At 45.2% G+C, this 22,365-nt stretch overlaps 1 protein-coding gene across 1 annotated transcript in view; it reads right to left on the reverse strand.

Annotated features, from left to right (window-relative positions):
* Positions 1-22,365, reverse strand: part of PIR (pirin) — a 92,648-nt gene that overhangs the window by 49,464 nt on the left and 20,819 nt on the right. Inside the window, exons 4-5 of the mRNA XM_080653490.1 lie at positions 18,180-18,263; positions 15,920-16,126 (exon numbers count right to left, since the gene is read on the reverse strand). Coding sequence (XP_080509616.1) covers positions 15,920-16,126; positions 18,180-18,263 — 291 coding nt within the window. The remainder of the gene's footprint in view (positions 1-15,919; positions 16,127-18,179; positions 18,264-22,365) is intronic.

Below are 22,365 nucleotides of genomic sequence, written 5' to 3' on the forward strand. Positions count from 1 at the left end.
GAGGGAGATACAGCAGCTCCAGAGCTCCTGGGCTTGACCTGATAGACCTACTGAAGCTCTGGATCCACACCCAGACTGGAATGAAGATCCAAGCCACAGGATGTGGGATGTGGCCTCCTCAGAGGCTCCCTCAAGGGGCTAGGTATCACAACTCAGAAGGGCACAAAATCTGCTCCCAGGAGGCACACTTTGCCCAAAAAGGAATGGAAGATGTGGAACGACAGAAAAATTCTTCCTCTTTCTTTCTCCATTAGGAAGTCTTTAGGTCCAGTTTTCTGAACAGGTATTCTGCACCAGCAAAGCAAGTATCTGCCTCACTTCCCTTCTCCCTCACTCTCACTGCCCTGGGATTGTACACAAGACCTGTTTTCCAGAGAACCCATATTAAATAAGGAGTAAAAGAATGAATACATGTCAAGCACTCAGGACATCACTGCTCCATATAGTTATCACTAGCCATATGAGACTACTGAGCACATGAAATGTGGCCAGTGTGAAATGAGATGTATTTTAAGTGTAAACTGCACATTGGATTTCAAAACTTTGGTACAAAAATACAAAATATCTCATTATATTTGTATACTGATATATGTTGAAATGGTATTTTGAATAATTGGGTTAAAGTATATTGTTAGAATTAATTTCTTTTTACTTTTTTAATGTGTCGACTGGAAATTTTAAATTACATATTGGCCCCATAATATTTTCATTGGACAGCTCTGGGCTTAGAACTTAGTAACCTGTGAGCCCACAAGAGATATTAGCCATTTTCATTTCCCTTCCCAAGAAGTTCTAGAGATTTGCTATCAGTAAAGACTAATAATAAAAGGGAATGTGGGAACAGAAAGGGAGACAGATAGGAAAAAGGAAATATTTGTTAAGTACCCTATATGTCCGTAGGCACATTATATAACATACAAGTAACTCAAATACTATTCGTTATTATCCCTATTGAGCAGATAAATAAAAGCTCAAGAATTATTTTCCTAAGGTCTCAGAGGTATTAAACAACAGAGCTAAAATTTAGACCTAGGTCTGGTCTACTTGACTCCACAGTACATGTAATATTCAATCAATCATACTGTCAAAGGATTGACTCTGATGATACAGCTTTGATAATGTAATAGATTTTTCAGCTTGTGTTAGGGCTTCCTTTACCTGTCCAGAAGAGCAGAATTCTTAATTAAGCTTTAAGTAATCAGAATTATATCTGACACCAAATTTTCTCACTACATTTTAGTGTGAGTTTGACCCAATTGTTTAAAAGCTACATGATCTCAAGAACTTGTGCTGCAGTCAAAATAAAGTAGTGTTTACAGCTATCAACAGCATAGCTTTATACAGTATATATGCCAATACAGTTCTTTAAAATACTGATATCTATCTCATGTATATCCACAAGGGCTCAGCTTTTAATGGAACATGCAAGAGCCTCTGAAGCTCCCTGAAGCTGTCCTGTATATTTCACTGTGGCTAGAGAACATATATGTAACTAGAGGCCCAGTGCACGAAATTCGTGCATGGGGGGGGGTGTCCCTCAGCCCAGCCTGCACCCTCTCCAATCTGGGACCCCTCGAGGGATGTCCGACAGGCAGTCGGACATTCCTCTCACAATCCAGGACTGCTGGCTCCCAACTGCTCGCCTGCCTGCCTTCCTGATTGCCCCTAACCACTTCTGCCTGCCAGCCTGATCACCCCCTAACCACTCCCCTGCCAACCTGATTGATGCCTAACTGCTCCCCTGCCAGCCTGTTTTCCCCTAACTGCCCTCCCCTGCAGGCCTGGTCACCCCTAACTGCCCTCCCCTGCAGGCCTGGTCCCCCCCAACTGCTCTCCCCTGCAGGCCTGGGTCCCCCCCAACTGCCCTCCCCTGCAGGCCTGGTCACCCCTAACTGCCCTCCCTTGCAGGCCTGGTCCTCCCCAACTGCTCTCCCCTGCAGGCCTGGGTCCCTCCCAACTGCCTTTCCCGGCAGGCCTGGTTGCCCCCAACTTCCCTCCTCTGCCAGCTTGGTCACCCCTAACTGCCCTCCCCTGCAGGCTTGATCACCCACAACTGCCCTCCTTTGCAGGCCTGGTCCCTCCCAACTGCCCTCCCTTGCTGGCCATCTTGTGGTGGCCATCTTGTGTCCACATGGGGGCAGGATCTTTGACCACATGGGGGCAGCCATATTGTGTGTTGGAATGATGGTCAATCTGCATATTACTCTTTTATTAGATAGGATAAATGCCTGGTACATGGGTGAGGGCCAGTTGGTTTGCCCTGAAGGGTGTCCTGGATCAGGGTGGGGGTTCCCTTGGGGCATGGGACAGCCTGGGTGAGGGGCCTGTGGTGGTTTGCAGGCCGGCCACGCCCCCTGGCGACCCAAGTGGAGGCCCTGGTATCTGGGGTTTATTTATCTTCTACAATTGAAACTTTGTAGCCTGGAGCGGAACCAAGCCTTCTGCTTGCTCCGTGGCTGCAGCCATTTCTATTGGAATTTATGTATCTTCTATAATTGAAACTTTGTAGCCTTAAGCGGAGGCCTGGGCTGGCCAGGGTGTGCGAAAAGCTTGGCTTCCTCCATCGCTGGGGGCAACCCTAGCCTCCTGCTCTTTCCAGCTCCGTGGTTGCCACCATTTCTGTTTGGATTTATCTATCTTCTATAATTGAAACTTTGTAGCATTGAGTGGAGGCCTGGGTCGGCAAGGGAAGAGAAAGCTTGGCTTCCTCCATTGCTGGGGAAACCCAAGCCTCCCTCCTGCTCTCTGTGGCCGTAGCCATCTTGGTTGGGTTTATTTGCATATTCGCTCATGATTGGCTGGTGGGCGTGGTTTGTGGGTCTAGCGAAGTGATGGTTAATTTGCATATTACTCTTTTATTAGATAGGATGTGTTCCTGGGGAAAGACTTACTATATCCAAAAAGTATAAGCCTTGACAGCTAAAGAAGTGATTACACTAATATGTGAAGTGGTCACTCATCTTTATTGTAGGTGACCCCTTTTATAGCTTTCATTATCTTCTTAGTCAAAATTTCCTTGCTAATTTTCAATCCCAATTACTAGAGCCAATGATGTATGAATGGCACAGATGTAACTTCTGGTTTAAAAGTACACCTATCCCTTCATTTACTGGCAAAGTAGGGCTTGTCAACACCATTGGAATGTACTTCCTAGGTGATTAGGTCACCAGGGACATCTTGAAGGAATAAAAACATCTGGCACCCTTTGTACACACCAAGAATGGTATTTCTGGCATGAGTGGGCTGCTCTGGGCAAGAACAAGCTTTTGTACAGCTGATCTGATCAGATGCTGACCACTGTTTATTTTAGCATTCCTAACTGCAAATGAAGTGCCAACTATGGCTGCCTACCACAGGACAAGTCTTTGAAGTGTTGGGTGCATTTCTTTGTTGTCCTCTGATTTACAGCAAGACTAACAGACCTAATTGTGCCTATTCTCAATACTGAATCAGAACCAAGTTTTGCACTTGTCTGTGGAATGATACCGATCATCTGCTTGGGCTACTTGGTCAGTGTTGGGCAAATCCTATACAATGAATTGCTTTGTAAAATTCAAGATGAGACAGGACTGCACACAGCACCCCTCCCTACCCTAACCACAAACCATGCTATGGAAAACCCTGGGAAAGAGAGATGCAGGATTATACATACAACCAAAGTCAGCCTTAGGCAAAATCCAGGAATAGACAAACTTGGTCTTGGATTTCCCTCCAGCCCAATATTTTGCATCATTTCCCTTTTCCTTGTCACAACCCCACCAAGTCTGGTTGCCTATGCAGCACCCCATCCCATCACAATCCCCACACACTTATTACACTCCTACTATCCAAGCCACTCGGGGGCAGGGGGTGGAGGGGGTCCCTTAGCCCGGCCTGTGCCCTTTTGCAGCCCAGGAGCCCTTGGGGGATATCTGACTGAGTGGCTCTGCCACTGCCTCTGTGCTTGCCAGCCATCATCCCGACTTCTGGCTGAGTAGTGCTCCCTCTGTGGGAGCGCATTGACCACCAGGGGGCAGCTCCTGCGTTGAGCGTCTGCCCCCTGGTGGTCAGTGCACGTCATAGCAAATGGTCGTTCTGCCATTTGGGCAATTTGCATATTAGCCTTTTATTATATAGGATTATTATATAGGATTGTAAGACATGACCTCTGCCCCCTCTCTTTTTTTCCCTCCCTCCATCCACACAAGCAAAATCAATTCTCCCTCCTCCAGATTACCATGCAAGTTTTACATACTGCTATTCTAGCATTTCTTGTATCACATTATACTGCTGATGTTTACCCGTTTCTCTCCCCTGCTAGAATGTGATCTTATTTGATGACAATGGTTGTATCTCATTCATATATCTCTAGGGCACTGCATGATGTGCACACAGCAGGTGCCTAATGCTGAATGAACAGAGCTCATAGAGAAATGGGGACACATGAATTAAATAACTGCCACTCCAAAAACCTCATGTGTGGTTGACAGATGGCTGTGTGGATCTAGGGCAGCTAAGAAGGCTTCACTGAAGAGAGGGGACGTACGTTGGACTTTGGTGAATACTGGCAAGGAGACAGAGATGGTGAAATCAACTCCACATTTCTACTTTGCACTTGATAATATCCCTTCCCCTCAAATGCTCTGTTTCCCCTTTGCTCTATGTCAAAGGGGCCCAGAAGGCTCTCTGCCTTATGCTGGAATTCTCTCCCTACAGTCGCCCATTAAAATACATTTATTTAATGTCTCAAAAAGGAATTTCAGCCAGAATTCATTGGGTGATTTTGACTCACTTAGGTGGGACTTTTTTTAGAATTCCTCATAACATCTAATTAAACATGGAACAAAAAAGAAAAATCAATGTAAATAAAAACCAGAAGAAAATGAAATTGTTATCAGAAACATAAAATTGCATTGTTAAAAATCTTGGATTCCTAAAATGATCAAACATACTAGTTCTCTAGAAACTACCTTATCGAGATAATGGACATCTATTTTTTTAAACATCCATTCAATGTTTAATGTAACAGTATTTTTCTTAGCTCTTTTCTTTTGCATTTGTACCTATTTTTCTTACACTGAAAATTTTGATTCCTAAAAATATAACAAATTTACTCCTTTGTTTGATTTTAAAACTGTTTTAAAATTGTAATGCTGCCCTGGTTGATTTTGTTCAGTGGTTAGAGCATCGGCCCACACACTGAAGGGTCTCAGGTTTGATTCCCAGTCAAGAGCACATACCTGGGTTGCCCCTGGTTGGGGCCAGTGTGGGAGGCAACATCAATGCCTCTCTCTCTCTCTCTCTCTCTCTCTCTCTCTCTCTCTCTCTCTCTCATCCCTTCCACTCTCTCTAAAATATCCATGGAAAAATATCCTCAAGTGCCCCTATTCCAGTTTGGCTCAGTGAATAGAACATCGGACTGTGGACTGAAGGGTCCTGGGTTTGATTCCAGTCAAGGGCAGGTACATGGTTGCAGGTTCCTCCCTGGCCTGGGCCCTGGTCAGGGTTCGTGCAGGAGGCAACCAATCAATGTGTTTCTCTCACATCAATATTTCACTCTGTCTTTCACTCTCTTTTCCACTCTCCCTAAAAATCAGTGAAAAAAATATCCTCAGGTGAGGAATATATATCCTATATAATAAAAGGGTAATATGCAAATTGACCCTAACAGCAGAACGACCAGAATGACCACTGGACCAGTCACTATGAGGCGCACTGACCACCTCTTGGTCTCCTTCCCCAACCAGCAGGCTCCGATCATCTGATGGCCACCCATGGTGGGGGGAGGGCCAACGAGCAGGTGGGAACAGCTGACCTCTCAGTCCCTACCCCCAGCTGTCAGGCACTGATCATCCAATGGCAAATGGGGAACCAGGGGTGGGTGGCATCAGGGGCCAGGGCCGGCTGTGTGCAGGTGGGGAAGATGGCCCTGATTGCAGGCCAGGCATCAGAAAAATACTGTTACATTAAACATTGAATGGACGTTTAAAAAAATAGATGTCCATTATCTCTATAAGGTAGTTTCCATAGGGACCATACTGTGCACGAATTTCATGCGCTGAGCCTCTAGTGTACACACACACACACACACACACACACACACACACACACACACTAGAGGCCTGATGCATGAAATTCATGCAAGAGTAGGGCTTCCTTCCCCCAGCTACTGTCACCAGCTTCCCTCTGGCACCCAGGACCCGGGCTTCCCTCGCAGCCCTGGCTTCGTCCAGAAGGTCATCTGGAAGGATGTCCAGTCTAATTAGCACATTATGCTTTAAAAAAATATATATATATATATATATATATATACACACACACACACACACACACACACATACACACACACACACACACACACACACACACACACACACACTAGAGGTCCGGTGCATGAAATTCGTGCACAGGGCGGGGGTGTCCCTCAGCCCAGCCTGCACCCTCTCCAATCTGGGACCCCTCGAGGGATGTCCAACTGCCTGTTTAGGCCCGATCCCGGTAGGATCGGGCCTAAACAGGCAGTTGGACATCCCTCTCACAATCCAGGACTGCTGGCTCCCAACTGCTCATCTGCCTGCCTTCCTGATTGCCCCTAACCACTTCTGCCTGCCAGCCTGATCACCCCCTAACCACTCCCCTGCCAGCCTGATTGATGCCTAACTGCTCCCCTGCCAGCCTGCTTGCCCCCAACTGCCCTTCCCTGCAGTCCTGGTTGCCCCAACTTCCCTCCTCTGCAGGCCTGGTCACCCCTAACTGCCCTCCCCTGCAGGCTTGATTGCCCCCAACTGCCCTCCCTTGCAGGCCTGGTCCCTCCAAACTGCCCTCCCCTGCTGGCCATCTTGTGGTGGCCATCTTGTGTCCACATGGGGGCAGGACCTTTGACCTCATGGGGGCAGCCATCTTGTGTGTTGGAGTGATGGTCAATTTGCATATTACTCTTTTATTAGATAGGATACACACACACACATATATTCTCAAGTGAGGATCAAGAAACAAAAAAATTAAAAAATAAAATTGTAATGCCAATATGAACAATAACAATAAACTAACAAACAGCTGCAGAGGGGAGGGGGGTTGTGGGGTTGGGTGAAAAAGGTGAAAGGATTAAGCAAAAAGGCAAACAAACTCATAGACACAGACAACAGCATGGTGATTACCAGAGGCAAAGGGGGTGGGGGGAGGTAGAAGAGGGTAAAGAGGGCTAAATGGTGATGGAAGGAGACTTGACTTTGGGGTGGTGAACACACAATACAATATACAGATGATGTACTATAGAACTGTACCCCTGAAACCTATATAATTTTATTAACCAACTAGTGGCCCGGTGTACACAATTTGTGCATGGCGGTGGCGGGGGGCCCTCAGCCCGGCCTGCATCCTCTCCAATGTGGGACCCCTCAGGGATGTCAGACTGACTGCCAGTAAGTACAACACAGATGAGTAAGAGCCTATAATCTGATAAATAAAATTATTGGGAGGTACTGTTTTGAGGTATTATTACATATTCCCACACATACTCCTTTCTTTTCCTCTCTCCAAGATAAGTAGCTGGTTCTGCCTTTATTGCTAATGGAGAAAGATTCAACAGAACATTCTGGATTGTGGCTACCTGGGTGTAGACATAGGTAAACATTTATTGAGCTGTACAATTCAGATTTCTGTATTTTACCTGGACATTTGTCTCTTGTGTTTGCATAAACATAAGCAGTGGCTTCTAACCCACAGATTAAAATCATTCAGGGACACTTAAAATTTACTGTTGGCTGGATACTCTCCAAATCAGCAAAATCAGAATCTATGGAAATTGAACAGAATTGGAACACTAATTTCTGAAGGGGTAGACTTGTTGTTTGGAATACTTTACACACACACACACACACACACACACACACACTCTCTCTCTCTCTCTCTCTCTCTCTCTCTCTCTCTCTCTCCTCAAGTAATTCCCATGAACAGCTATCATTGAAAATCAACCCCCAAGGGAATTTGGAGTCCTTGTAAGGGGGCAGAAGAATTCAGGCACAATAAATAGACAATTGTGTTGCTAGAAACAGCAGGAAATGTGGGCCTTCCCTCATGCCCTACAGCAGCCTAAAAAGCCTTGCACTGCCCGCCTCGACTTCCTGGGCCCCCGATGGACCAGGACCCCACGGTTGGGGCCTGGAGCTGCCCGCTCTGCCTTCCTGGGCCCTGATGGACGGGGACCTCATGGGCGGGGCCTGGGGCTGCCCGCCCCGCCTGTGTATGCAAATTTACCCACCATATTGGTTGGGTTAATTTGCATATCACTTCTGATTGGCTGGTGGCGTAGCGGAGGTACGGTCAATTTACATGTTTGTCTATTATTAGGTAAGATGTCACCCCAATAAATTCAATTTAAAAAAAAAACTATGAAGTTCAAAAGTTTGTGCTGTTCTTTTTGTCTTTAGTATATTTCCCACTAAAAATGTACACTCAGAGAATTATGTTTAAAAGCCCTTAAAATAAATATTTTCTCTGTGTGGTGATGTTGTTGATATCTTTACACAAATGTTAGGTTCTTCGTTTGTTTCCACTTGTTTTTCATTTTAATTTTTCTGTTCTGATTTAACTTGATGTTTTAAATATGTGTTTACATTTTTCAAATTAAAAAGAAAAGACATACTGAGAGAAGTCTCAGGTCCATCATTACCCAACCCCTCAGCCCAAAGGGAATGTTTTTAGAATCTCCAGTTTTTAAGTCTATCACAGAGCACTCTGATTTATAAATAAAATAAATTAAAAGAGAGGCCTTTGGAAGGGAGAACTCCTTTCTGAGCAAGGGTTGTTTTCCCTCTGCAAGCTCTGGGGGACAGCTGGAGCCTGTTATCACAAGCTCCCTGTCACAAACCCACTGCCTCCAACGCAATCTCTGCCATTAGGAGAATATCTATCTTTTTTTTTTTTTTAACTAGATCCATGAACTTGCTGGAGTACTTCAAAGGCAAAAAGAGAAAAAAACAAAGTGTGCCTGTGCTACCTGTTTTCCTGATTTAATAGTTTTTAAAATGCTATTTTTGAGAGTTATTCTTTCGAGCTCTCCCCATATCACAAAGTGAACAGAAGCCAACTCGGAAAGGCAGGTGACGGGAAGAGCTGAGAATTTGGGGTCAACTGCAAAGTTAGCAAGGACTATTTAAAATGTGCAGCATACATTCAAAGAATCCAAATTTCCCCTGAAATAGAGAAATAGGTACAATGCAAAAATGTTCTACGTTTACTCTCTAGTATTATGATTATCAAAACCCCACTGCTGCTTGGACTTGCTATAAAAGTATTTCCCTGAAAGCTACATAAACTGTAACTTTTAAATCCAAGTAAGGTAGAAGGAATACTGACAAATTGTATCCTATCTAATAAAGAGGGAATATGCTAATTGACCATCACTCCATCACAAAGATGGCTGCACCCACAGCTGAAGCCAAGTTCCCATAAGAAGCCTTAACAAGCAATCAGCAGGGACCTGAGGCTACACCCTCCCCTGCCCCCGTAGGGCTTGACAGGGGACCTCAGGCAACGTCCCCCGCCCTGGCATCAGGCTGGGGGACCTCAGGCCACCCCCCTCGCCCCAGCACCAGGCCGGGGGACCTCAGGCCACACTCCCACCCTGCGGGGCTTGACAGGGGACCTTAGGCCTCACCCCCTACCCTGGCGCCAGGCCAGGGGACCTGAGGCCACGCCCCCCGCCCAGTGGGGCTTGATGGGGGACCTCAAGGTACGCTTCCCGTCCTGGTGCTGGGCTAGGGGACCTCAGGCTGCTCCCCCTGCCCCAGCACCAGGCTGGGGGACCTCAGGTCATGCCCCCCACCCCAGCACTGGGCCAGGGGACCTGAGGCTGAGCCCCCCTGCCTGGCAGGGCTTGACAGGGGACCTCAGACTGTGCTCCCCACCCAGCAGGGCTTGACGGGGGACCTCAAGGTGCACCCCCAGTGCTGGGTCAGGGGAACTCAGGCCATGCCCCCTGCCCAGCGGGGCTTGACGGGGGACCTGAGGCTGCACTCCTCTGCTGGTGGGGCTTGACAGGGGACCTGAGGCTGTGCCCCCCTCCCAGTGCCGGGCCGAGGGACCTGAGGCTGCACCTCCCTGACTGGTGGGGCTTGACAGGGGACCTCAGGCCATGCCCCCCACCTAGCGGGGATTGACAGGGGACCTCAGGCCATGTCCCCCTGTCAAGGTGCTGGGCCGGGGGACCTGAGGCTGCGCCCCCCCCCCACCCAGCGGGGCTTGACGGGGGACCTCAAGGCACTCCCCCACCCTGGTCTGAGCTGGGGGACCTCTGGCACTCCCCCGACCCTGGTCTGGGCTGGGGGACCTCAAGGCACTCCCCCCACCCTGGTCTGAGCTGGGGGACCTCAGGCCATGCCCCACCATCCTGGCACAGGGCCAGGGGACCTGAGGCTATGTCCCCTGCCAGGCGCAGCTTGACAAGGGTGGGACTGGCCAGGTCTGGATCTAGCCCAATGGGGGCGGGGGCCGGCCAGGTCTGGGTCTCATGCAATTTTAAGGCACATGTGGGTGGGCGGGGACTTGACTCTGGGTCCCATGATGTGCCCCAGACTCTGACAGGAGGAAGGTTTTCATATACATTTTACTAATTTTCTTTCATCTCTGACACTTCTATTATAGAGAAAGGGCAAATAGCAATAGTAAATTATTTCCTCTAATTAATCCCCATTTAATGTGCACTAATTTCGTGCACCAGGCCACTGGTATTGGTAATAAGGTGTTTCAAATGAAAGCAAAAGCTGGAAAATGTGGTTTTCTCTCTGGTTTCTCAGCTGTCCAGTTTCTCTCTACTTTCTCAGGTGTTTCTCTCCAGTTCGGGTCCAGGACAGTGTGTGTTTCTGCATGTGTGGACACCAATGGCCTGCCACAGCCCGAAGACTCTATCAGCTCTCTGAATCAGAGGTGACAATCACAGACTGGGTTATACATTTCATACCAACCCACAACCAACACAGGCTGGGAGAGAATTGCCAAAGGGTTACAGGGTCTTCCAATGCCTGCTGGAGCTAAACCAGGGTAAAGAACAGATATATCCAGCAGGGATGCATTGAAAGCTGATATGTGTTCCCCTACTTGAGATCTAGCATGCCCTGAAAGCCCACAGTAAAGACGCTAAAGCAGGCAAGATGCCTCCCTGTGTACCCCCAAAAAGAACCATGAGCCCCAAATCTCTGCTCCTCATTGTTGCCACTGTTTCAATTTAAGAAACCTGCAGGAAACAGTTTGGGTCTTAAAAAACAGCCTAGTATTCACTTTTCAAGAAAAAAAATCAATCTGGTTTTTATTTCCCTACTTCCTAATCCCTTAAATAGTTTATTTTATTTTAAATTATAGTTTAGCTTATTTTATTGTTCTCTCAACTCTTTAGTTAGCTCATATTAAGCTTATTACAGTAATTCTTAATCCCTATATTGTCTTATCTTCTTACTACTTTGCCTACATTTCTCTCATTCCAGCACTCATTTACATTTTAATGATTTCACTTATGGACCCAGAAAATATTTATTGATGGTCTTGTATGTATCAGGCATTGATTCAGGCCCTGGAGACACCATAGTAACAAGATCTGAGTGAATTACATGAGGCTGTTTTGGAAAATGAATGTTTAAACGTTTGGTTATCATCCAATACATGAATGTACAGTCTGTCCTTCAGAAGGAAGATTCTTTTGTTACATATGTAGGGCACACGAACACTATACACAGTTTTTGCAAAGAAGTATTGTTCTACGTTTTGTACACATATTAACCAATTTAATCCTCCCAATGATCCTCTGGGTCAGTATAAGCACCTCCATTTTCAGATGAGTACCCTGAGGCCCAGCAGGCGTAAGTGACTTCTTTAACGTTAGTCAGTGGTGGTGTTGGCCTTGACCCAGGCAGTCTGGCTCTGGATTGCTTTTTTCTGACCCCACTGGGGCTGAGGCCTCCTTAATGTTTTCTTCTGACATAATGGAATTTAAAACAGCAGGAGGCAAGTAGAGGCGTTTGCTGGAAAAAGAATCATGTTCCAGAGAAAACTGGCAGTAAATATTGCTGATTGGCTGCCTGATAAGGATGGAATGGGGTTTGGAGGATTTCATACTCTCATGAAATAAACATGTGATTTTGACCTTCCAGAAGTGACAGAAACTATTCTAAGTATCCCATCTTTATCAATCTCCCCCCACCCCTTTCAGCCTTCACTTTAGACTGCTCTTCTGGCAGAATCTTGCTCAAAATTGGCTGTGGCTTCCCAAGGGCTGAGACACATACAAACTGAGAAACAGGGACACATCTGTCTTGGGACGAGCAAAAGGACAGCTGAGTTGCTTGCAAAAACTAAATAGTATCTTGCACAAAACCCCCTAGCCTTTTTTGTGGGTGTAGGGACTGAAATCCAGAAAGGTTAAATAAGATTTGCCAAAAACCACAGAGCTGAACCCTAAAACCTTCTATAGGCTCGGAATCAAACTGGTCCTAGTGATGAGTAAGCCCCCTGTCTTGGATGTCATGGTCATTACACCCATTACAGATAGTGGTCCCCAGACCACAGCTTCAGCATCACCTGGGAGTGGTTAGAAATGCAGACACTCAGGGCCCCACCCTGACCTGCTGAATCAGAATCTGCGTTTTAACAAGGCACCCAGGTGATCATGAATTTTGAAGTTAGAGAAGTGCTGGAATGGTCACTAATTCCATTTCCTAGATATTTTACTTGTGGGGGTGGGAGTTGCTATTGACTCTATATTAGTTATAAGCACAACAATCTCTTGAAAAGGTATATTCTCAGCCCCACCTGGTAATTTAACCTAATATTGACTTCAGTTTGTTTTATGGTACATCTAGACTTTTTAAGATCCAGTCAGTCCTTGGTGAGCATAATTTAAGGTTTCAGATGTAGAAAACTATGTTTTTATGAGACCCAGAAAAAAATGGCCAATAGTCCCCTATCTTTACACTGACTCATGCTGGTGTCTTTTTCTTCAAAGCGCGTTAATTACCTTTGTCAAATCCCAGCAAGTCCCTTTAGCATAATGAGCACGCATAAATCTCAGCCCAGCTCCTACCCAAGGTAACATGAAGTAATCAAAATAATAATAGTAACAGCTACTACTTATGTGGTGCTGACAATGTGCCTGATGCTGTTTTAGTAGCTTAATGTATAAAAACTCACTTAATCCTCTCAAGCAATCCTATTTGATGGATGAGAACACTGAAACACAGAGAGGCTAAGTGGCTTGTCCAAAGCCACACAGCTGCTTCACAGTGGGAATTCTAATCCAGGCCATCTGTCTCCAGCGTCCATGCTGGTACCCACAACAACACATTGTTTCTCAAAATTCAAATTAATACTAAACAGGGTTGGAAGAGTTCCTTATTAAAATGCTCTCATAATAAAAACCATCATTGACTTAGGGAAATGTAATTCACTTCAACGATTTTACTCAACAAAAATAAAAAAAACGTAGAGGCCCGCAGCTATTAAGACATTATTTTACAAAGTTAAAACATTACCGTTTGTCTCTAACTCTTGGTTGTGACTGCAAGACTATGCAGTCTGCTGCTTGGAAGTGCTTTAAATGTCCTTGTGCCTGTAATTGGAATCAGCTCTGACATTAAAATGGCATTGTGTTTTCTATAAATGAAAAGCAGTTGTGAACTCGGAGGATTTGTGATATTGTTGGCTTTGCTTGCCTATTAAATCAGTGGTCTCATTCTCTTTTTAGCTGCAGATAGTTCAACACTGTAAAGGAAATGTTAAAGACAATTCCACAAAGCCTTGTGCTCTGGTTGAAGTGGAGACGGAGGTATCTCCCGACATGTCCCTAGACCAGTGGTTGGCGAACTCATTAGTCACCAGAGCCAAATATCAACAGAACAACGATTGAAATTTCTTTTGAGAGCTGAATTTTTTAAACTTAAACTTCTTCTAACGCCACTTCTTCAAAATAGACTCGCCGAGGCCGTGGTATTTTGTGGAAGAGCCACACTCAAGGGGCCAAAGAGCCGCATGTGCCACAGTTTGCCGACCACGGCCCTAGAACATTAGAGTCCTGGAAACATGGAGTGAGAAGCCCCATAGGAAACAGAGGATGCAGCTTCTCGTGTGCATGAATTCAGCTCTCCTTTGGCCTCCCTGACTGACTCCACACACGGCTATGTCTTTTGCCTTATACCAGAAAGACCCCACAGTATCTGAATTGTCCTCTGTGGCACTGACGGGAAGGAAACTCTCACCACACCGCTAGAAAGGGCACTGCCCAATGCTTGATGAAACAGAAATGAGTCACAGGAACACAATGAAGGGTCATTTTCCCAATTGCAAAGTACACATAGAGAGCAGGCAGATATATTTGCTTACTAGGGAGCACAGTTTGATTCCTTTTCCTTCAATTACTACTGATTGCACTGGAAACACAAAGCAAAATAATGCACATGCCCAGGGCTGGTACAGGTAAAGAACTGTGGTTATAGTGTAGGAAGTACAAAATCTGTAAGTCCCAACCAAAAATCATCAACATCCTATTGCCCATGAAATGCACCCCACTGAGTGGTTGGCTAGAAGCCACTGCCAAGCCATTGTCCTTGTGAGTGTATCTAAACAAAATTTAAGTTTATATAAATTAGTGTGTAGTTTGAAGTGCTGGCTGCCCACAGGGAGAATGGCAAAGTGGTTCATAATTTCTTGATGCTCTCAACTCCTGTTGGCGTGTGTGAAACTGGGTGTCAGGGCCCCTATCAGGTCCCCTGGGATCCCATTTCTGTGCCCCTCACCCCAAACTCAATGGCCATGAGGAATGACTTGGGGTAAGACAGCATGAAAGCCCAGCTGCCTAGCACTGGGATGGATCAGGACAACTTGGAGGTGTACTGATCCTTGAGTTCCCATCCTCTTTGGGACTTTACCTAAGATGACACCCTTGCCAAAACCGGTTTGGCTCAGTGGATAGAGCGTCAGCCTGCGGACTGAGGGGTCCCAGGTTCGATTCCGGTCAAGGGCATGTAACTTGGTTGTGGGCACATCCCCAGTGGGAGGTGTGCAGGAGGCAGCTGATCGATGTTTCTCTCTCATCGATGTTTCTGACTATCTATCCCTCTTCCTTCCTCTCTGTAAAAAATCAATAAAATATATTAAAAAAAATAAGATACTATTAAAAAAAAAAAAAAGATGACACCCTTGCTCGGCTCATGCCCTTCCTATCCTGGTTCCTTTTACTATCCCCCGGGGGAACTTCCTTTAAAATCAGTTACACGTGAATTCTCATCTTGGCTTTGCTTCTGGGAAACCCTACCTAAGAGACCACTCTATGCAGCTAACTCCCCAGCTGGCTGCTACTTCAAACTTGGCCTCCCCAGCAGCAGTTCTCATGTGCAATTGACATAGTACCTAGCATACCCTTTTCCTACCACAAATCTGTCCATAATCTCAGTTGATCTTACGTGATGAAAATGGTGGGAACCTAAGCTGAAATTTCATAGTCTTAGTTGAGAAGAATGTACAGGGTAAAACAAGTACAGGATAAATAAATGTTCAAATTAATTTTAAAATAAACCTTCAGGGAGTGGATGGAGTTGGTTTTGGTTTTTGTTTGTTTCTTAGTGTTAGTGATCTTGCAGTTCCAAGGGGCTATAAAATTGCACAATAAACTAAAGAAAAGACATTAAATCTGCACACATATTAAGAGATACCTTTAAAATTGCTTTTTGACCACATTTTTAATATGAACTTGTTTTCTTATAATTTTTCTAACTCTTTGGCAAAAAATTCTGGGTCCCCTTAGGTTCCACTTATTCTGACACCTCTGAAGCAAGTCCATCCCATGAACTGTGGCACATGAACTGTGATAAACCCAGTGAGAACTGACAATCTGGATGGGGCCAGCCTATGTCACTGAGCAACTCAGTTTTCCCACACACACAGCAGCCTGGCTTACCTTTACTCCCAGGGCTTCTCCAGAGATGACAGCAACTGTCACACCATCCTTACTGGGTTTAGGAATTTCTTTGCTTTTCAGTTCCTGGTACTGAGGCTCTACCATCTTCTCTGAGCTCCTCAAATTAACCCATAGTTGTAGGCCATGGGCTGGCTCCTCTGAGCATGGCATCTCGGCGTGAAGAATGCCTCGGCCTGCAGTCATCCACTGCAAATACCAGACCAACAAGAAGGAAATGTAACCGAGACTTGAATAAGTCTGCAGGTGGGACCATTATGACACAGTAACTAAGTGAGGTACCTTACAAGTGCTTCTTTCACAGTCCTGGGCCTTGTGAGGACTAAGAAAACAATGACAACTGCTGAAATCTTTTCTAGTTTTCCCAATGTGTCAATGCTTCCTATAGGAAATCAAAGCATCGGATCTGAAATTCATACAAATAGAAGGAGTCTCTCTTTAGTATCCTGAGTCTTCAGCTGAGCACTGAGATGGGGAGATGCAGGCAGACAGTATATTGGGAAGTGCTCTTGGGAGCATCTTAAGAATTAAAAAAAAAAGCATGACTGGGCAGGGGAGAAGCCCGCCAGTAATACAGTTACAACAAAGGCCTTAGCCAATCTAACAGAGAGGTCTGAAGTTGGATAAACCTTCAGAATTGTCCCAAATTAAAGATGAGGTAGCCAGGTTTTTTTATCCCCACATCAGCAAGCCAGGGATTGTGTGCCAACCCCCCAGTAGGGAGCACAACCTTGGAAGAGGCAGTTCCTGCTGCAGAGGGCAGTGCCCAGGGTGGGATGCAGCTGCGAGCCATCAGCAGCCAATATCCGCAGCAGCTAGAGAATGGATAAGTGCAAGGGCCTAAAGATACATGTGCAGGCCCCACAATATCCACTCCAGTGGTCGGCAAACTGCGGCTCACGAGTCACATGCGGCTCGCGAGCCGCGGTTTGCCGCTCTGTTGACTAATGAGTTTGCCGACCACTGGGCTAGGGGCTTAATCACAAGGAACAACAACAGCCTGTAATTATTGGAATCGAGAGTCTAGGTCAGTGGTCAGCAAACTCATTAGTCAACCACTGCACTATACCATGGATGAGTGACTTGAGTCTGCTTGCTCAATTCCAGTCATGGAGCCCTCACTACTTGGAGAAAACAGTCATTGTCTCCACATTATGCAGATTCTTCAAGCATTCATTTATTTCTTTATTAAGAGCATATTAGGGAAGAAGAATGGAGCATGATAGATTTCCTGCCTCTCTTAGCTTGGGTTCTCCCACAGAAGATCCTGAGACAAAGACTTCAGTGCTGGTAGTTTATTTGGAAAGTAATGCCGAAAGCACAAGCAGGGAAGAGTGAGCTAGGCAAGGGAGAAAGCCAAAAAGGGGAGTTAGTGAGCAGGTTACATCTGTGGGTACCTGGAGCTTAACCCCACTGGGATCCACACAGACATACTTTATAATTGTTGCATGGAGGGCAGAAGAATCATCACTTCCCTGGTCAGGGCACAACTAGTCATCATATAGACATTTCAAGGCCATCTCCACTTTATATTCTGCTCCAGTGAAAGGTTACTGTTAACTTTTGGCCACAACTCTATCCTTTTGCTTTTTTTTCCTTCAAATTCCACGTTCATTAAAACACCATGAGTCAAATATTTGCAGTTATTAATCTGCCAGAAATGTAAATGATCCCAGAAAGTAGCTGATACAGAGTTGAGACTTACGAAACTTGCAAAGATTACCCAAGCATTTCCTAGAAATTTTATATTCTAATACATATCAGACAAGACTAGGATGGTGTCAGGGTTTGGGTCATTGTCTTAAGTGACAACACCTACCCCTTCAAATGAGCTAGAGATAAAGTAGTAAACTATTTCAAATACAGCAGAAAGGTCTATAAAGATGAGGACTCAAACTGGAATGCTGAATTTGGCAATTGGGACATTATGAGTGACCATAACCTGAATAGCTTCACGAAATGTGTGGGGATTGCTGAGAGGTCCATGCTGATTTCAGTGAGTGAAGAATGAAATGGAAGATAAGGGAAGTTGAGACAGACACTCTTGATTACGCTTTTGAGAAATGTAAGAGAAAGACTAGGTGGGAATTAAAAAGTGACTGAGGGAATCAAGAAAAGTGTGAAAGAGGAATATAAGAGACCTGTGCAAATTTCCAGGTGTGAATGTACGGGCAGTTGGCAGATCAAGCATGCACACCCAATGACTAGTAAACTATCAGCAATTCCTTGTCCTTAGCCATACCTGCAGGTCTCCTGGGTTCAACTGACCAACGTGTCCACAGAAGTCTTCATGGGCCATGCTGCCCCCTTCTAGGAGGTAAGATACCTTTGAAAAACAAGCAGAAGAAAAAGTAGGTGTTGGATAGCTGTAAATAGTTGTTTACTTTTCCCACAGAAAATAGGCTGAAGAGTGTTTCAGGAGTAATTAAGATAATAAGGAGGGCCGAAACCAGTTTGGCTCAGTGGATAGAGCGTCGGCCTGCGGACTAAAGGGTCCCGGGTTCGATTCTGGTCAAGGGCATGTACCTTGGTTGCGGGCACATCCCCAGTGGGAGGTGTGCAGGAGGCAGCTGATTGATGTTTCTCTCTCATCGATGTTTCTAGCTCTCTATCCCTCTCCCTTCCTCTCTGTAAAATATCAATAAAATATATTTAAAATAAATAAATAAATAAATAAATAAATAATAAAAATACCACGGAGTGGCCCTCGCCAGATTGGCTCAGAGGATGGAGCATCAGCCTGTGGACTCAAGGGTCCCAGGTTCGATTCCGGTCAAGGGCATGGACCTTGGTTGTGGGCATATCCCCAGTGGGGGGTGTGCAGGAGGCAGCTGATGGATGTTTCTCTCTCATCGATGTTTCTAGCTCTCTATCCCTCTCCCTTCCTCTCTGTAAAATATCAATAAAATATATTTTTAAAAAAAGGTAGTAAGGAGGGCCAGCTGAGGGAATGAATCTCAGTGAAAGGGCCGTGCTAGCCCACACAACGTCTTTGAGATAATCCTATCTAATAAAGAGAGAATATGCTAATTAACCATCACTCCATCACAAAGATGGCTGCACCCACAGCTGAGGCCAAGTTCTCATAAGGAGCCTTAATGAGCAATCAGCAAGGACCTGAGGCTATGCCCTCCCCCGCCCCCATGGGGCTTGACAGGAGACCTCAGGCCATGTCCCCCACCTGGCAGGGCTTGACAGGGGACCTCAAGGTGCGCTTCCTGTCCTGATGCTGGACTAGGGGACCTGAGGCTGTGCCCCCCTCCCAGTGCCGGGCCAGGGGACCTGAGGCTACGCCCCCTGCCCAGCGGGGCTTGACAAGGGTCTGGATCTAGCCCAAGGGGGGATGGGGGTGCTGGCCAGATCTGGGTCTCACACGATTTTGAGGCACATGTGGGTGGCCAGGGACTTGACTCTGGGTCCCGTGGTGTGCCCCAGACTCTGACAAGAGGAATGTTTTCATATACATTTTACTAATTTTCTTTCATCTCTGATACTTCTATTATAGTGAAAGGGCAAATAGCAATATTAAATTATTTCCTCTAATTAATCTCCTTTTAATGTGCTCGAATTTCGTGCACTGGGCCACTAGTTTCATATAGGAGCCACTTCCTTACAGCAGAGACAGACCTGAGCATATCAGAGCTCACAGCCCAATGAGAGGAGCCCCCACTTAACCCCTTAGTCCCATAGGCCATCGCCTTGCCATGGTGGGTCCTGGAGCTCAGGGTGTAAGAGAAGCAGTTCCTGTTGAAACAACAGTGGCCCAGTGGCCAATGCCACATCCACCGAGGTATGCAGGATGACAGACCTAAAAGCTAACTTGAGAACACTGAAGGAAAAGTACTTCTGAAACCAGGCACATAAACTCACTAAGTACTCAATGAATGTTTGTAAGATATGTGAAATGAATTCACGTGAATTAAAGTCAACTTTTCCAGAGGCAGGTCCATACTAAATCTAAAAGTGAAAAGAAATCCTGGGCTGTTCAACAGAGTAGTCACTAACCATGGTTTCCATGTTTTTGATATTTCCATCCCCGTGGAGGGTACTCCTTTAACATTAACACTCCTAGGCTCTTACTGTACTTCACCACCCCTGGGAAGGAAACAACTTAATCTGACTGGTGGACGTGAAAGCAAAAATTTCTCGCATAGCTGAAGCCCCGCTCCTCTCCTTCCCACAGAAAGCAAGTGCCCTCTTTTACTCTCTGTCTCTGTGAGAAGGGCCAACCCTGATGGTGGTGGCCTGCAGGAATCCAGCACAGCCAATGATATCTGAATAAAGTCTGTTTGTTTCAGGTTCAGTATTCAGAAGCCCAATTGCCTGCAGATATAAGCCACATTCTCCAATCTCAGCTTTATCAGAAATAAAGGTATATTTTTGTCTGCCATCTTTCTTACTCTTTTATCTTCTCAACTGGTTCATAATTTGGGCTAGAAAAACAGGCATTGTTTATTTTGCCTTCTCATACGTCAAACTAACGTCAATGAAAGACCTGATACCATCGTACTGTTGAAATCTTATATTGTACCCTATAATAATCCCACCTCTTCTTCAGCTAACTATTGGGTGCCAGTTCCTGAAACTAAATGTTTATAGAGCACTTACTACAGTGCAAATCAGAGCTAGCTGACATAAGGACTCTCCATGTGTCATCCTGCAGAGCAATGTCATTAAGCGTACAGTGTACAGAATGGCCTCAGTAGCAACTTTTACCCAAGCAGGTGACTACAGAAATCGAAGGTTCTAGATTGTGATGGTTAATTTTATGTGCCAACTTCACTGGGCTAAGGGATGCCAAGATAGCTGGCGAAACCTTATTTCTGTGTGTATCTGTGAAGGTGTTTCTGGAAGAAATGAGCATTTGAGTCCATAGACTAAAGAAGACAGCCCTCACCAATGCAGGGGGATGGTACATCACCCAATCCATTGAGGGTCCAAACAGAACAAAAAGGTGAAGGAAAAGCCAGTTCTTGCTCTCTCTTCTTTAGTTAGAACATCTATCTTCTCCTGCCCTTAGATCAGAGCTCCTAGTTCTCATCCTTCAGACTCTGGAACTTACACCAGTAGCAAACCCCCACTCCAGTTCTCAGACCTTGGACCTTGGACCTTGAACTGCATTACTATATCACCAGCTTTCCTGGTTATCCAGCTTGTAGACACTAGATTGTGAAACTTCTTCACCTCCATAATCATGTGAAGCAATTCCCATAATAAACTCCTCTTTATATCTATCTCTATATATCTTATTGGTTCTGTTTTCTGGAGAACCCTGACCAGATTTTATGTCTTAAATCCCCACCTGGGAACTTAGTACAGCAATGGAAACAGTGCAACATTGGCTCAGAAATAGAAGAGAACCATTTGTATGGAAAATTAATAAATGATGACAGTCATTTCAAATCAGTGGGGCAAGGATCGATTTTCCAATAAACAGTATTGGAACAAGTGACTGACCATATGAAAAAAGGTAGTAAGCTCCCACTATACACAGAAACATGTTTCAAATGGATGAAGGATTTAAATGTAAAAAAATACACTTCTAAGATTTAAATCTAAGGAGACAATGATATAAAACGTACATACAAATCGATCATTGAAATTTTTATTATAACAAAAAGAGGAATAATCTGGGTTAATAGAATACACTTAGCTAAATAATGGTATAGCTATACAAGGGAATATTATGCAACTGTTAGAAGTAATATTTATATATGTAATATAAATCTCTATTTACTGATACAGAAAATGACATATTATTTAATCAAAAAAGCAGGTTACAGAACAGTAATTTTATTTAAAGGGTTCATATACAATGATCCATGTAAAGGGGTTCATTCACCTGTGCACATTAAAGCCCAATCAAACTTGAACAGGAGTTCTCTGCAAAAAAACTAAAGGTTTATTTAATGAAATGATGCCAAACCTGGAGTCACACAGGTGAGCTGTTATCTAAGACCTGGCTCCCTGTGGCTTCCAGGGGATGGGTTATATAGGGGAGAAATCATTAATCATAGTAACTAAGGGAGTTAGGGTCGTGGTCTCTATTGATTGATTGTTGCTAGGATAGGGGTAGCTGATCATTGCAGCTGGTCCTGATGTCAGCCACGGCGTTGCTCTATCTGCTTTTCCAAGGGTATGGTCAGTGGGATCTTTCTGCTTTTCTGGGCCTGGAGCTGAAACACAACTGAGGCCTAGATGACATATTTAGTTTGACCAAAGACCTGTCTCTATGGTCAACAGACCTAGACATTGTTCCTAAGATTAATTGATGCTGACCAGAATCTCGTCCTGAGGGCTTAGTGAACATGCAACAGAGAAGGAGGCAGGTGAATCAGGATGCTCCTAGGCTGGAAAAGGCCAGTTTAAATCAAAAGGAGAAAAGGTCAGATTAAAGAAATGAAGTTTCTGTGTGGTTACAAAGCCTG

Source organism: Plecotus auritus (assembly GCF_963455305.1).
Source record: "Plecotus auritus genome assembly, chromosome: X".
Taxonomy (NCBI): Eukaryota; Metazoa; Chordata; class Mammalia; order Chiroptera; family Vespertilionidae; genus Plecotus; species Plecotus auritus.